The 12,287-nt window shown below is 41.8% G+C and overlaps 2 protein-coding genes across 13 annotated transcripts; both read right to left on the minus strand.

The window, feature by feature from the left end:
• Positions 1 to 925: 925 nt before the first annotated feature.
• LOC143174740 (major royal jelly protein 9-like) lies at positions 926 to 3,887 on the minus strand. The gene is made up of 7 exons (XM_076369506.1): positions 3,722 to 3,887; positions 2,759 to 2,988; positions 2,262 to 2,422; positions 1,947 to 2,156; positions 1,552 to 1,823; positions 1,339 to 1,468; positions 926 to 1,233 (listed from the first exon to the last, which is right to left on the minus strand). The coding sequence occupies exons 2-7, from the start codon at positions 2,982 to 2,984 to the stop codon at positions 1,006 to 1,008; spliced, it is 1,227 nt and encodes a 408-aa protein (XP_076225621.1). The 5' UTR covers positions 2,985 to 2,988; positions 3,722 to 3,887; the 3' UTR covers positions 926 to 1,005.
• Positions 3,888 to 4,343: 456 nt separating this feature from the next.
• On the minus strand, positions 4,344 to 12,079 carry Y-e3 (yellow-e3). 12 transcript variants are annotated; one of them, XM_076369502.1, is made up of 8 exons: positions 11,793 to 11,942; positions 11,446 to 11,514; positions 10,545 to 10,738; positions 9,623 to 9,829; positions 8,953 to 9,131; positions 6,482 to 6,945; positions 5,847 to 6,090; positions 4,344 to 5,645 (listed from the first exon to the last, which is right to left on the minus strand). In XM_076369502.1, exons 4-8 carry the CDS (start codon positions 9,825 to 9,827, stop codon positions 5,454 to 5,456), a joined length of 1,284 nt encoding a protein of 427 aa, XP_076225617.1. In that variant the 5' UTR covers positions 9,828 to 9,829; positions 10,545 to 10,738; positions 11,446 to 11,514; positions 11,793 to 11,942; the 3' UTR covers positions 4,344 to 5,453. The 12 variants fall into 12 exon arrangements, with proteins under 12 accessions (XP_076225617.1, XP_076225618.1, XP_076225616.1 ...); XM_076369503.1 differs by lacking the exon at positions 11,446 to 11,514 and adding an exon at positions 10,920 to 10,938 and having other exon boundaries at positions 11,793 to 11,913; XM_076369501.1 differs by lacking the exon at positions 11,793 to 11,942 and adding an exon at positions 11,621 to 11,784.
• Positions 12,080 to 12,287: the final 208 nt, after the last annotated feature.

Below are 12,287 nucleotides of genomic sequence, written 5' to 3' on the forward strand. Positions count from 1 at the left end.
TTACACCTTAAACAATAGAAATGGTGACTAAGTTGAAGTTGAACCTTCCTGTTCACGGTAATTCCAGAATTCATTTTTAAACTGTCATCGCGTTACTTTTGTATAATAGGAAAGTTAAAATTGATTGCCTTCAGAGAATTTCATGAAATACAACCGACCTTGTTAAACAGGACATGTAACGAGCGTATTTTTTTTTATTTTAACAATTGATTCGGTACGTTTTCCTTATTCAAACATTATTCGTTAATTGTCTATGAAATATATATATATATATATATGCGGGCTTCGACATGTTTGTTCGATAAATGACACGCAGAGTAATTTATCAGTCGTACAAAGTTCTCAAGAATTAATACAAATAGTGCAAGTTACGCATGGTGTATAACCTTGCTAGATAACCAACGTTTGTTATCATAGTGCAAGCAGAGGTGTAACAATCTCTAAGTACACATCGATAATCTATGGAAAGGCAATGCTGCAATTCACCTTGCAATTACTAATTGACTACTTCACAATGTTTCCTCCTACTTCAAAGTTCGACATTGATATACAAAAATACAAATTTCTAGAAAGAATCATGGACAATCGTTCAAAGCATCTACAATGTTCGCCTATTTCGTTAAAAAGTGTATAATCGTTAATGTTTTGATTGAATTAAGGAAACATTCTTTGCAACGCGTCTTAAATTATCCTATAATCAGTCGTGACTCTATCTCCATTGAGACGCTGCGCAAAATGGAGGCGTTAGAGCTCTCCGTCGGTAAAATCGATTTCTAATTTTGAGTATAATTTCCCCGAACGTCTCCGTAACTGTAAAAAAATTCTACACCGCAACATATATTAATTTTGAAAGGGTTTATAGAAGTCGATGTCAAAATAGAAAACTCTGAAACGGTAAAATTGTAAGGGAAGGTATATTACTGCATAATTTGCTACAGTATTTATTTCCAATCTCTAAACAACTGTTACAGATTAAAGTGTTCACATGTAATAGCATGAAAGTGATTAATATTCGTACGCTTCGCAAGCAGTGCCCACCGTCAATTCTCTCACGCTCCCTTTCAAAACTCGGAAATTAACTTCGCTCGTGTCTAAAGTATTGGTCGCTGCTTTTTGGTATCTGTTCGTCATCACCCACAACTCCTCTTCGTAATAAAACCAAGACCTTCTCCTGTTCTTAACTTTCATTCCGCTGCTGAACTGAAGAACCTCTGGCGACTCGGCAATCACAATCTGCAATTGGAAGATCATCGTCGAAACACATGCGAGATTCGAGCCAACGCATTGAGCAACAATTTTACAGCGGTATAACATTAGAAGTAACAAGTAAATACTAACCATATTTTCTTTAGTCATCGGTCGATTTTCGTTCCAGCATGCAATCTGGTTATTCGTGAGCCCGAAGAAGAGAATCTGCGACAGTGACATTGCTTTAGCACTCGACTGCGTAGGCAGAATGTCTTTGTACCTGAAGCAGTAAAATTCATTCGTTAAACGAATAAAAACAGATTCGACAGAATTCATCGATAGAATAATTAATGTTATAATTACACTTGGAACTGTATTGCGTTTGGCGCATGGACGAGCTGATAACTGTTGACAGAGACCATATTGCGAGACGACATAGGGCTCAAATAAAGTATCCCGGTTCTGTGGGATAAAGCCAGCCCTAGAGGACCATCCTCCAGCTGGAAAGTTTGTCCATTGATCGTATAATTGACCATAGATGGATCGTAATTGAGAGCCCTCGATATTACTCGATTCCAGCCATACTGAGGTCCGTAGGTCACCAACGCGTAACCCGACACGTCCGCTAAAATGGCCTGCAACGGAACATCCAACAGTCTTTATAGAGTTTCTGAAAAATATATTTCTCGAAATATGTCGGTTACAATTGAAAATATATTTAGAGATGAAATGTTCATACTCGGGAGAGCATCGCTTACATCGAAAGGCACTGGATGACCATACGGTTTGACGATCGGCGTGATCAGCAAGCCTTGTCCCGTCGTAGAGTTTGTCGCCACTTCCTTTGGGACCGTCAGGCTTTGTATTAACTTATCAGTTGCCAAATCAAAAGCGAGAAGCTTGGGGGGACAGACCGTGTCGGAGCCGATTTGCCCGTTGTCCAGAACATACAGCGTGTTCTCGCAAATCTGTTTGAAAGAAGACACGCGGATATTAAATTACTTCATCGAATTTCAAACGAACTTTGTAGCGTTCCCAGAAATATCTAATTTAATTCTTGAAATGTTCGTTACTTCGATTCTGTAGACACTGATGATACCGGAGCAATCCGTTTTGGTCCACGACCAATCGGGGTAAGGTATCAGAAGCGGACCGCCCTCGCCAGTTGTCGAGGACACGACGTTCAAAGAAGAAGGCACACCTTTATCTCTTATCACCGTCACAAATCTTCTGCCTTGAACCAAATGATTTTTATTGCTCAGAATGATAAATGAGTTGTCCACGAGAACACAAAAAATATTAGCTGTCTCTTAAGCGGCGAATGAACTGTTCGGAAGAGATTCCACTCGAAGCAATGTACAACGCGACTTCTATATCTATCAGAATCTATAACTACTATGTCAGTTCATTGTTAAATTTACATAATTATATATCTTCTTTCACGTTATCTATTCTACGTTCCCGAAGCAACACGGTGCAATTTTCACTTTCTTTCTTCAATGTAATTTCACTTTGTTTAATACTTATCACCCGGAAATATCGAGTACCGGTTATCACTGCTAATTATTACCATCGGGCGCCACGTCGATATCGATGGGGATATTGTTCTTCGGGATGTAACCGCCGTTTTGGAGGAGCGTGTTGCGGTGTTCCTCACTTTTGTAGTAAAAATCCAGATACTTCCACTGTAGGACCTCACTTAGAGTGTGGTTCCGCAGCTCCAGGGATGTAACTTGCATCCGATTCTCCAAGGAGATCGCGCCGAAGCAGAACGCCAGCAACCACGATGCGAACATTTCCCTGAAAAGGCACGGTGGACTCTCATGGTTTCGTAGCCTCGCGGAAGGTACCTTCCGCGATATTTGAGACCGCGTTATATGACAGTCATAAGAGACGCGATAACCGAGTCATTGCTTTCACGGATTAGGCGACGGACCAGTAACATAGTTAATCCTTGTGGAAGCTAATAAATGTCAAACGGTGAGGCACATTTATCTTCACCTGGATTAACCACTTGCGCAAGAAATTAATTTAGAGTTTTGGCAAAGCGTAGAGAAGAACTCTGTTTTCACCTAATTTACGCGATTATCTAGACTGATTTTGTTCATGGAATCATTTTGTATAGAATGGTACACTTCAAAACAATTTATAAGTATTGCAATCAGACTGTGGGTGCGTAGAAAATGTCAATGGCAATTTTGGGACGAAAATGTCTCGACGTAGGGTTAAAAGTTGCATGTGTTTCGCCATTATCTTTAAACGTGCGTGTCATTTTATTTTCAAAAAAGAAGAAACACTGAGTTTGGCTTTTCTCCTTTAAATTAAATAAATTCTGTCGATCCCTTATTTGTTACTGATTGTTTCATTCTTTTGAAAATATTTCCTTAAGTAAGTTATGCTGTTGCGACAATGGCACGAAGGAAATTTGTTGAAAAAATTGAAACGCAGTGTCACTGAAGTGACGAACAGTCATTTTTTAAATAGATTCGGAAACGGTTAAATAAACGCACTATCGTTTAACGAATATACTCACGTTGCCAATCGTTTTTCAGGTGTCAAGGAAAATAATGCTCGGTAATGTTGAATCTACTCAAGCAGCGCGCAGCGAAGCAAGGGAATAAGAGCGGGTGGATGGTTAAATATCCCCGTACAAATTGCTGAACTTCTGTCTCGAAGGCTGATAACGCGGAACGATAACGCTGTTGATTCTCTAAGGAAAAAAACCGGGCAGGCATGCTTTGCATTTTTAATATTTATTTTCCGCTTTCGGTGAACAACGTTTCCGAGTACTCAGTCGCTTCCGCGTGTGCCAAATTATTGGAGATAGTATTAATTGGCGGTGGTGTTCTTCGAGGAAAGCGGAAAACATTATTCCTCGCGGTATAACAACTATAATTTTCTAAGATGCGATCAGTACAGAGTTCGACAGTCTCACCACAAATGTGACAGTGTGGAAATTCGTGTGTTTTAAAAGTGCGTTTATTTTCCAAGAAATTATTCGACTCGGTTATCTGCAACTGAAACAATGGAATATGAAATCTGCATTGCAGATTCAAGATTATAAGACGAGACCCATTGTTGGAGGTGTACAAAAGAAGTGGAATAAAATTGGAAATATTCCTTGGAACATACAGGGAGTAAAAAGTATTTTCAAGTGAGTGAAACGTCGAGAAAAATTTATTGAATACAGATAGTAGGTGACATGCCATCGCGGGCGATAACAATTCGTCTATTATTTGGAATTTATGTACATACGTTTCACCTATTTCGTTTCACTTATTACTCGGCTCGTATGCACATCTTAAACAGTAAGCGCGATGAATAAATTCAAGTCAAACTTTCCTGTTCCCGATAATTTCCGAATTCGTTTTCCGTTATCTCGTTACTTTCGTTTAACAGCAATTTGTTTCTATTCACCTGTGATCGTAAAAGTCCATCGAGCGGTTCCAAAAGGATGTTGAACATCAGTTTGGAATTTATCGCCTCCGCGGAATCTCGTGAACTGTAACGACCTTTGTTAAACGGCGCATGTAACGTGCGTGTTTTTTTTATTGGAACAGTTGGTTCCTTACGTTTTCCTTATTCATACATTATTCATTAATTGTCCGTGAGATACATACACAAGCACGCTTCGTTCGATGAACGACACGCAGAATAGCTAATCAATCATGCAAACCTCGCATTCGTAAAATTCAATAAAAATAGAGTGCAAGTTATACGTGCAACAATAAATATCAATAACCCTATAAATTGATAACCTACAACGCCATTTTGGACTGCCTAAATTCCTCATAGCACCGCGAGCGAAGATACGAACACTCTTTAAGTACACATTGACATTCTGTTCATTGATATTGATATCCTATTTAATCACAGTGCCGCAGTTCATCTTGCAATTGTTATTTTACTGCTTCGAATCGTTGCTCCTACTTTAACGTTCGAAATCGATATAGAAAAATATACATTTCAGAAAGGAATCGTGAGCAATGGTTCAAAGCACCCATAAATCCCGTCTGTTTCGTTAAAAATTCTAGGATCATTAATGTTTCGATCGAATTAAGGCAAGTATTTGCAGCTCGTCTTCGATTATCCTATCGTCAATAATCACTGTAATGAAAACGGTGATCGTAGAAGTAATTTTGAGAATGAAACAATGTGTAGTAATCGCTCGCGACGAACGGTTTGCTCGCAATGATGGAGTACCGCCAAGATGGCGTCGAGCGCTCTCGGTGATAGCTAGAATACTGCTCGCGGTGCCACGATTTTCATTTCGAGCTCGGGAACCTCACAGTCCCGCCATTCACGGGTTCGCATTTTGAGCCTCGAACGAGGTCGTTCACGAAGCCAGCTTGTATCCGGAAGTTCGTCTCATTGCTGTTCAGTGAGCCAGTCATGTACTTCTGAAAGGACACTGTCATCACCCATAGTTCCTGCCTGCCTTTACTCGAAGTGACGATCTGCAATTGGAATTCATTTTACGCTGAGTGAAATTCGAATTTTCTGAATTGTCCTACTTTAACGCTAGAATACCGAGCATTTTATACGATTAACGTGTAATCTCTATAAAAATTGTAACGATAGATTTTTCCCAGTTTCTTCGGATTACTGTTCGATGGAAACTGAAAATTGAAATCTGCAGGAGCAAAAGTTGCACCAACCTTTAAGCCAGAAGGGAATTGCAACGTGTCAGGATTGATGATAAGAACATCGTTGTTAGTGCCACCGTAATCGGAGTATTTCTTGCTGTTCCAGCATCCGATCGCCAGATCAGACAGCAGCCCGAAAAAGAGGACTCCGTTGCGGTCCATAGCCTGCGCCGCAGACTGCGAGGTCCTCTCCGTTGCGAATGGAACAAACGTCCTACCCGCGGCTTCGGCGTTATCTCGGAATAGAGTGTAATTCCTAAACATTACCAAACACTTCATTAAACGGGCCATAATATAATGCGATAACAAATGATTTCTAGAATAACTAACATTCCAAGCTAAGCAACCTACTCGAGCAACCATTCGTTTCATCTAGAATTCTTGAATAATAATTCCATTGAACTAAGTTCAGGCGATAGAAGTCTTCAATACCGATCTCGAATATATAGAAAACAAGTAATTATTCTCAAATGTCTTAACCAAAGCAGGTAACATACAATGTAAACGTTTTAATACCAAGGTGCTAATGCATGGTAATGAAAGAATGTTCTAGAAAGTGGTCGTTTGATTCGTGGATTGTTTTATCGCGAGTCATGAAACAATGATATTGTTTCAAGTAAAATTCTCTGTCTCCTAGAATATCCTACCTGATCACAGAAGTGGGAACGAAACTTTCGACTCTACTGGCCAACGAATGGAAATAGAGGATCCTGTCTCCATTGTGAACGCCGCCCAAGGCAAGTGCTATAATTCCATCCATCAGATCGAACGTGTCACCCTTGATGTGGAACGTGCCGTACGGCGGATACGGGTAAAACAAATTATTGACGATTCTCCAGGATCTGTCGTTGACGTAGTCGTAGACGATCAACGCGAAGCCTGTCACGTCGGCGATGTAAGCGAAAGTATCCTTGCAATTCTCCCCGGCGTCCCGAATGTCGACGACCACCGTCACGAAGAGTGAATCCTCCTTGTACTGATCCCTCGGGAATTTATACCTGGTGATCAGTTCGTTCGTGCGAAGATCGAACACGTGCAACTGCGGCTGACAGATCCACCTGTCGCCTCGCTTTCCGGTGTCGAGCACCCATAACCGACCGCACTCGTCCACCTGAAGGGAAAGATGTTGAAAGATGTTTAGGCAATTGATTTTAACCCTTTGAACTCTGTAGGCTGCAATATTGCACCAGGAATAATGTTAGATATCTCAATGAATCTTCACCCTTTGCACTCCGAAGTTTTTCGCTGGAAATATTTCAACATTTTCTGATCAGACGAAGACAAAGATATTTTACGTCAATATTTCTCAGATTGATGCATTATATGAAGTGTAATATTAAATATCAAATTTTATAGCTTCACTGTAGGAATCAAGTGGTGACTGAGAGTCACCTCCGGAGTGCAAAGGGTTAAAGAAACTACCCTACAATTATTAGATTTTTCACACATCCAAATCTTGCACTAAGAAAATAAAAGATCTGAGAAATGTTATAGCATTTTTCATTTTCGCTGGGGATATCATAATTAGTTGCAGTTTCTGATAGATTAGAAAACCATCTGGAGTGCTAAGGGTTAACGACTTCTCGCAAATGGAGGCGCACAGAAATCACGAAGGTCGGCCTCACTTTCTAAACGGAACGCACCCTTTTTGTCGCGTGCTTTCCTTTCCGATTTGTAAATTTCCCGGTTAGAGTCGTTCCGTCACAGCACCCATTCACCAACGACAAAACATTCAGCGTGTCGTCACGCCGCTGAGACAATTGGGAAATGTTTGTTGTGTGTTTTACTCAAGCATCGTTACACGTGCGGAAAATTTCTTTCTTCTCCTTTCTTCGGCGTCTTCGTTAGCAAACTTCGTTGTTTCGCGAACGATTGTCTTCACGGGTAAACTACTAATCCTTATTTCGCATACATTTCCACATCCTACGGTGATCTACTTTTCACTCGCAGACGAATAAATACGGAATTGCTATTTCTTTAGGGACTTTAAACCGGACGACTGAGTATTAGAAGAAGCTTCGCTTCACGTAACGAAGACTTGCAGTTTAGTTTAGTTGAGCAGAAAAAATGTAATTGTTATGTGTATCGATTACATAATTCGTTTTTCCTCGTCGCGACTCGATCATCTGGACAGACCAGTTGAAACATGTGTTATTATTCCCTCGTATCGGTAACGTGCTTTCTGTCTAATATCGAATAATACGAATAAGTTTCATCAAATTCAATCTGCGTCAAATTGACGCGTTCCGTAAACCTAGTGTTAAGGATGTAAGTTGACCGTGACTCAACGGTCGCGTCGATAACTTATCATTTCTCCCGCTTTCGCTGGGGTTTCCCAGTGTCAGACCACCGACAATTTCCAACGCTGCAACGCTCGCGTCTGCCTCGACGCGCACGAGGACAGTGCACAGGAATTACTTCTGTCTTTGGTATTGTTCGAACGTTACTCGTTGCTTCCTCTTGTATTAATCATCGTTCGGAAAAGGCATTCTATCAGCGAGTTGTTTTCCCAAGAAACGAACGCACTCGACAGAAAGGAATACCGGATGCAACTTGAAACGCGAAAATTCGAAGTCCAACGCGTCAAAGACGTGCCGAGTGATTTACAAGCGAGGCTAATAGGTTTCGCAAAGAGGAACATTTGAACAATTCAACGGTTAATGGAGATTTAACTAGTTTCGATGTTGGCTCGGCGTTTTAAGGATTTTCACACATTAGCGAGGACTCGCGGAAGTTTCTCAGAATTTCGAGGAATTTCTAAGAGATGCTAGGAACGCGTTAGAATGTTTAGAAGCATCCAGAGATCGCTGGTAATTTCCAGAAAATAAAGTTAGCTGATGTTGAATAAGATCTACCGTATATTTAGAGATTCCCTCAAGCTCCCAGAGACTTCAGGGAATTTCTAAGAGTTGCTAGGAACGCGTTAGAATGTGTAGAAGCATCCAGAGATGGCTGGTAATTTCCAGAGAGTAGAGTTAACTGAAGTTAAGTAAGATCTACCGTACATCCAGGGATTCCCTCAAGTTCTCAGAGACTTCAGGGAATTTCTAAAAATGTCTCGAAGCAACCACAAGTTTTCCAAAGATCGTCAAGCTTAGGAAAAGGAACGAAACATCACCTGCACCCTGTAGACGCTGATGATAGAGTCGCAGCTGGTCCCGCTGTTGTACTCCCAGTTCGGATAGGCCGAGATCAGCGGATTCGGGTTCGTTGACGCCCGGTCAACCACGTAACCCAAGGTCACGGGCACTCCGTTCTGAAACCTCGGTATGGTGACGAAGACCTTCGACGCTTCAGCTTGAAAAAGGAACCGGATCGCAATACGTTAATTCGGCTCCCCGAACGAGGAGAACTTGCATATAAGTCAGTGAATCCTCGGAGCCACTGCATCGGGAATTCCAAATTGGGTTACACATTCGCACAACGTCAAGACAGTGCGTAAAAATGACGGAGAATAATTACACGAGGGATTCGATGAATAAATATAACAAGGAAAATTGATGGGAATATACTAATGTCATAATAAGCCGTTGATTGTCGTCAGAAAATACGCGGTAATTTCGTCGCAGAAATCGTGAATGCTGCAATGTTACAATACCGTGGCAAATTTTTAACGATGCCAATGATTAACTTGCTTCTTCGGGAAGCTGCCACCGCGTTCGACAACTCGAACAAATGTTTTTCTCGATTGTAACAGAGTCTTAACGGTTTATCGGGGAATTTCGGATTCATCGCATCGACGAACTCTGCTCGTTTAGATCGATTCTATCCAGCTTTTCTTAGTTTACCTTCGCTGTACACGTCGACGTCGATGGGAAGAGACGCGCCAGGTATGTAATCGCCGCTCTCGATAGCCGCCAGTTTCGCGGATTCGCTGGGGAAATCAAATTCCAGCGCTTTCCACGAGTAGATGCCTCTCAGCTTGTTGTACGCCGGCGAGGGGAAACCGGAAGCGGCTGCGACCATCAGAACCGTCCACCAAAGGCACCTCATCTCTGCCGGCGCAAATAAAGTAGTTATCGCGCTAGGAACACACGTCCGCGTATGATTAATAATTAGTTCCTGAAGCTGTCGATCGCCGAATGACGTTATCGCTGCAGCCAGCAGCTGCGACAGCTTTTGTCTAACTGAAGAAGCGTTAGACGTTTTGCGCGGAACGCTTCGACCAACGGTTGTTTTCGAATTCCACGATGCAACGAGGCTGTCGAACGACAGCATCGAATTCAAATGAAAAATCTCACAGCTGTCAATTCGAAAACTTAGAAAACGAACGAAATTCGCGCACGATTCGCCGTTCCAATCAATGTTTTCATTTGAATAGCAGATACCGTGAATGAGAATTGCAAATGATTACCACACGATAAACAACTACACACGATAAACAATAGTCGTGTAAACTTTTCGAGTAATCCCTGTTACGTGTGTTGGGAATTTCGTAATGTTCGCGGCGCATGTCGAATCGTTATCTGAAAATACTGTGCACGCTGCATAGATTAGTTTAAAGTGCAACCGGCGAACTCGACGTTGGCTCAAGTTTTTATGAAGACCCTGCGGTTTGAATTATGCGAATGACTTCGAAATTTTGTCGCTTGCACTTTCGAGTTTCCCGTGAACACGGAGGAGGCAGTTCAATTGCAACCGTTGACTCGATCGTAGCGAAGCATCATTTGAAATTTCAACGCAAGTCGCCCAAACGTTGCAGTGACTCACCTGACGTGCTGGAAATTCCACGGTTTCGATGACACCGGTTTCTTTGACGAAAACTCGAGGTAATTGCGATAATCGAGACCGTTGGATATCTAACGGGTTCCGCTCAGTCGAGATCTTTTCGGTGTCGCCGGCTCTTTCTTTCGGGCGTAACTTTCACCGTCACGGATGTCACGGCGAGAACGGAACAAATGCTCCTGCGATCGGCAAAGAACAATGATCCAGTTTTTGGTGGACTCTTTAAGTAACAGGTGACCCAGAAAGTCTGTCAGAAGCAGAGGGAAATGAAAAGTGTCGACGAATTCGTTTGAGTTCGTTATATGTGCTGATGGTACGTGCATAGATCTTCTGGGTCAGCTCTTACTATGAAAGTGTTACCAATAACTAGATCATCGTTCTTTCCCGATCACAGGATATCGCTGTTATTACTGTTGTTTTTCTGACAAAAATGTAAACAGAGATGTGCGTGTGTACGAGAGAAAGAGGTACCGAGGAATATACACGGAGATAACCTTTAACTGATAAGAAACTGGTCGACGACGTATACTCGTTTCCAATAATTTATTGTGCCATAGCAATCAAACTAATGGGTTTTTTAGAGACCTTATCTTAATATTGAATCACACTTGACAGAGTTGCATTGAGATCTCAGTCTTTAGTCATTCTTGAATGTTAAACTGTTTTCTTTCTGATATTCGATTGAACGTTGATCAGCTAACGGAAACTTCACAGTTCAGGCGAATGTTAAGGATCATCGTTCAACCCTCACAGGATCAAAACGTATTACCAAGCATCTGGTAAATATTAAATAACAAGAATAAACTTCAAATATATTCAATGATGTCACTAGTCTCGTCGCAAGGCAATCGTCAACGAAAGATAATAAAAATAAAGGAATTCTTACTCGTCAATCAACATTAACAAAGATCTCTTTTCAACCCCCATAGAAGCAGAACCAGTGTTCACGAAATATCTAAGAAACAACGAATCGAATTTATATGGAATTTACTCGTGATTACAGTATCACTAATCCCATTACGCGATCGTTAATGAAAGACAACAATACAGAGAATCCTTACTCGTTAATCAACGTTAACCAAGATCTCCTGTCAACCCCCACAGAAGCAAAACCAGTGTCCACGAAATATCCAAGAAACAACGAATCACGAATAAATTCCATATAAATTCAACAATATCACTAATCCCATTACGCGATCGTCAATGAAAGACAACAATACAGAGAATCCTTACTCGTTAATCAACGTTAACAGAGATCTCCTGTCAACCCCCACAGAAGCAAAACCAGTGTCCACGAAATATCCAAGAAACAAGGAATCGCACGAATAAATTCCATATAAATTCAATGGTATCACTAGCCTCATCACAAGGCGATCGTCAACGAACCGACGATCCCATCAGATCGCTGCGCGCCCCGTCGCGTTCGAGGACCGACTGAAGAGACGCGTTGCCAACGGAGTAACGATCCCGGTCGTCAACTAGGCATCTCCTCTTCGCCGTGATCGTGTACTGCCGTTTAAACCAATCCCGTTGAATGTCGTGGTTTCTGGTCACGGCCGCCGAACCTGTTTCCCAGTTCACGAAACTTCTTTGGGAATTCCGACGATCAACGGATTTACGGCCTCCGCCGTTGTTCTTCTCGTCGCGGGATCTATCGTGGTTCCTTTCTCGAGGATACTGCTCCCTGAAAATCGACCGGGGAAAAGACAATCGCGTAAACGGGCAACT

This window comes from Nomia melanderi, chromosome 7 (assembly GCF_051020985.1).
Source record: "Nomia melanderi isolate GNS246 chromosome 7, iyNomMela1, whole genome shotgun sequence".
Taxonomy (NCBI): domain Eukaryota; kingdom Metazoa; phylum Arthropoda; class Insecta; order Hymenoptera; family Halictidae; genus Nomia; species Nomia melanderi.

What these genes read in the sequence shown, in the direction of transcription:
- LOC143174740 (XM_076369506.1), bottom strand. Translation starts at nt 2,984, where the DNA reads ATGTTCGCATCGTGGTTGCTGGCGTTCTGCTTCGGCGCGATCTCCTTG. An exon ending in TATCGACGTGGCGCCCGATG is followed by an intron (nt 2,423 to 2,758) that starts GTAATAATTAGC and finishes ATTTGGTTCAAG; the next exon opens with GCAGAAGATTTGTGACGGTG. An exon ending in TCAGTGTCTACAGAATCGAA is followed by an intron (nt 2,157 to 2,261) that starts GTAACGAACATT and finishes TCTTTCAAACAG; the next exon opens with ATTTGCGAGAACACGCTGTA.
- Y-e3 (XM_076369504.1), bottom strand. Translation starts at nt 9,827, where the DNA reads ATGAGGTGCCTTTGGTGGACGGTTCTGATGGTCGCAGCCGCTTCCGGT. An exon ending in GTTCCCACTTCTGTGATCAG is followed by an intron (nt 6,091 to 6,481) that starts GTAGGATATTCT and finishes GGTAATGTTTAG; the next exon opens with GAATTACACTCTATTCCGAG. An exon ending in AATTCCCTTCTGGCTTAAAG is followed by an intron (nt 5,646 to 5,846) that starts GTTGGTGCAACT and finishes TTCCAATTGCAG; the next exon opens with ATCGTCACTTCGAGTAAAGG.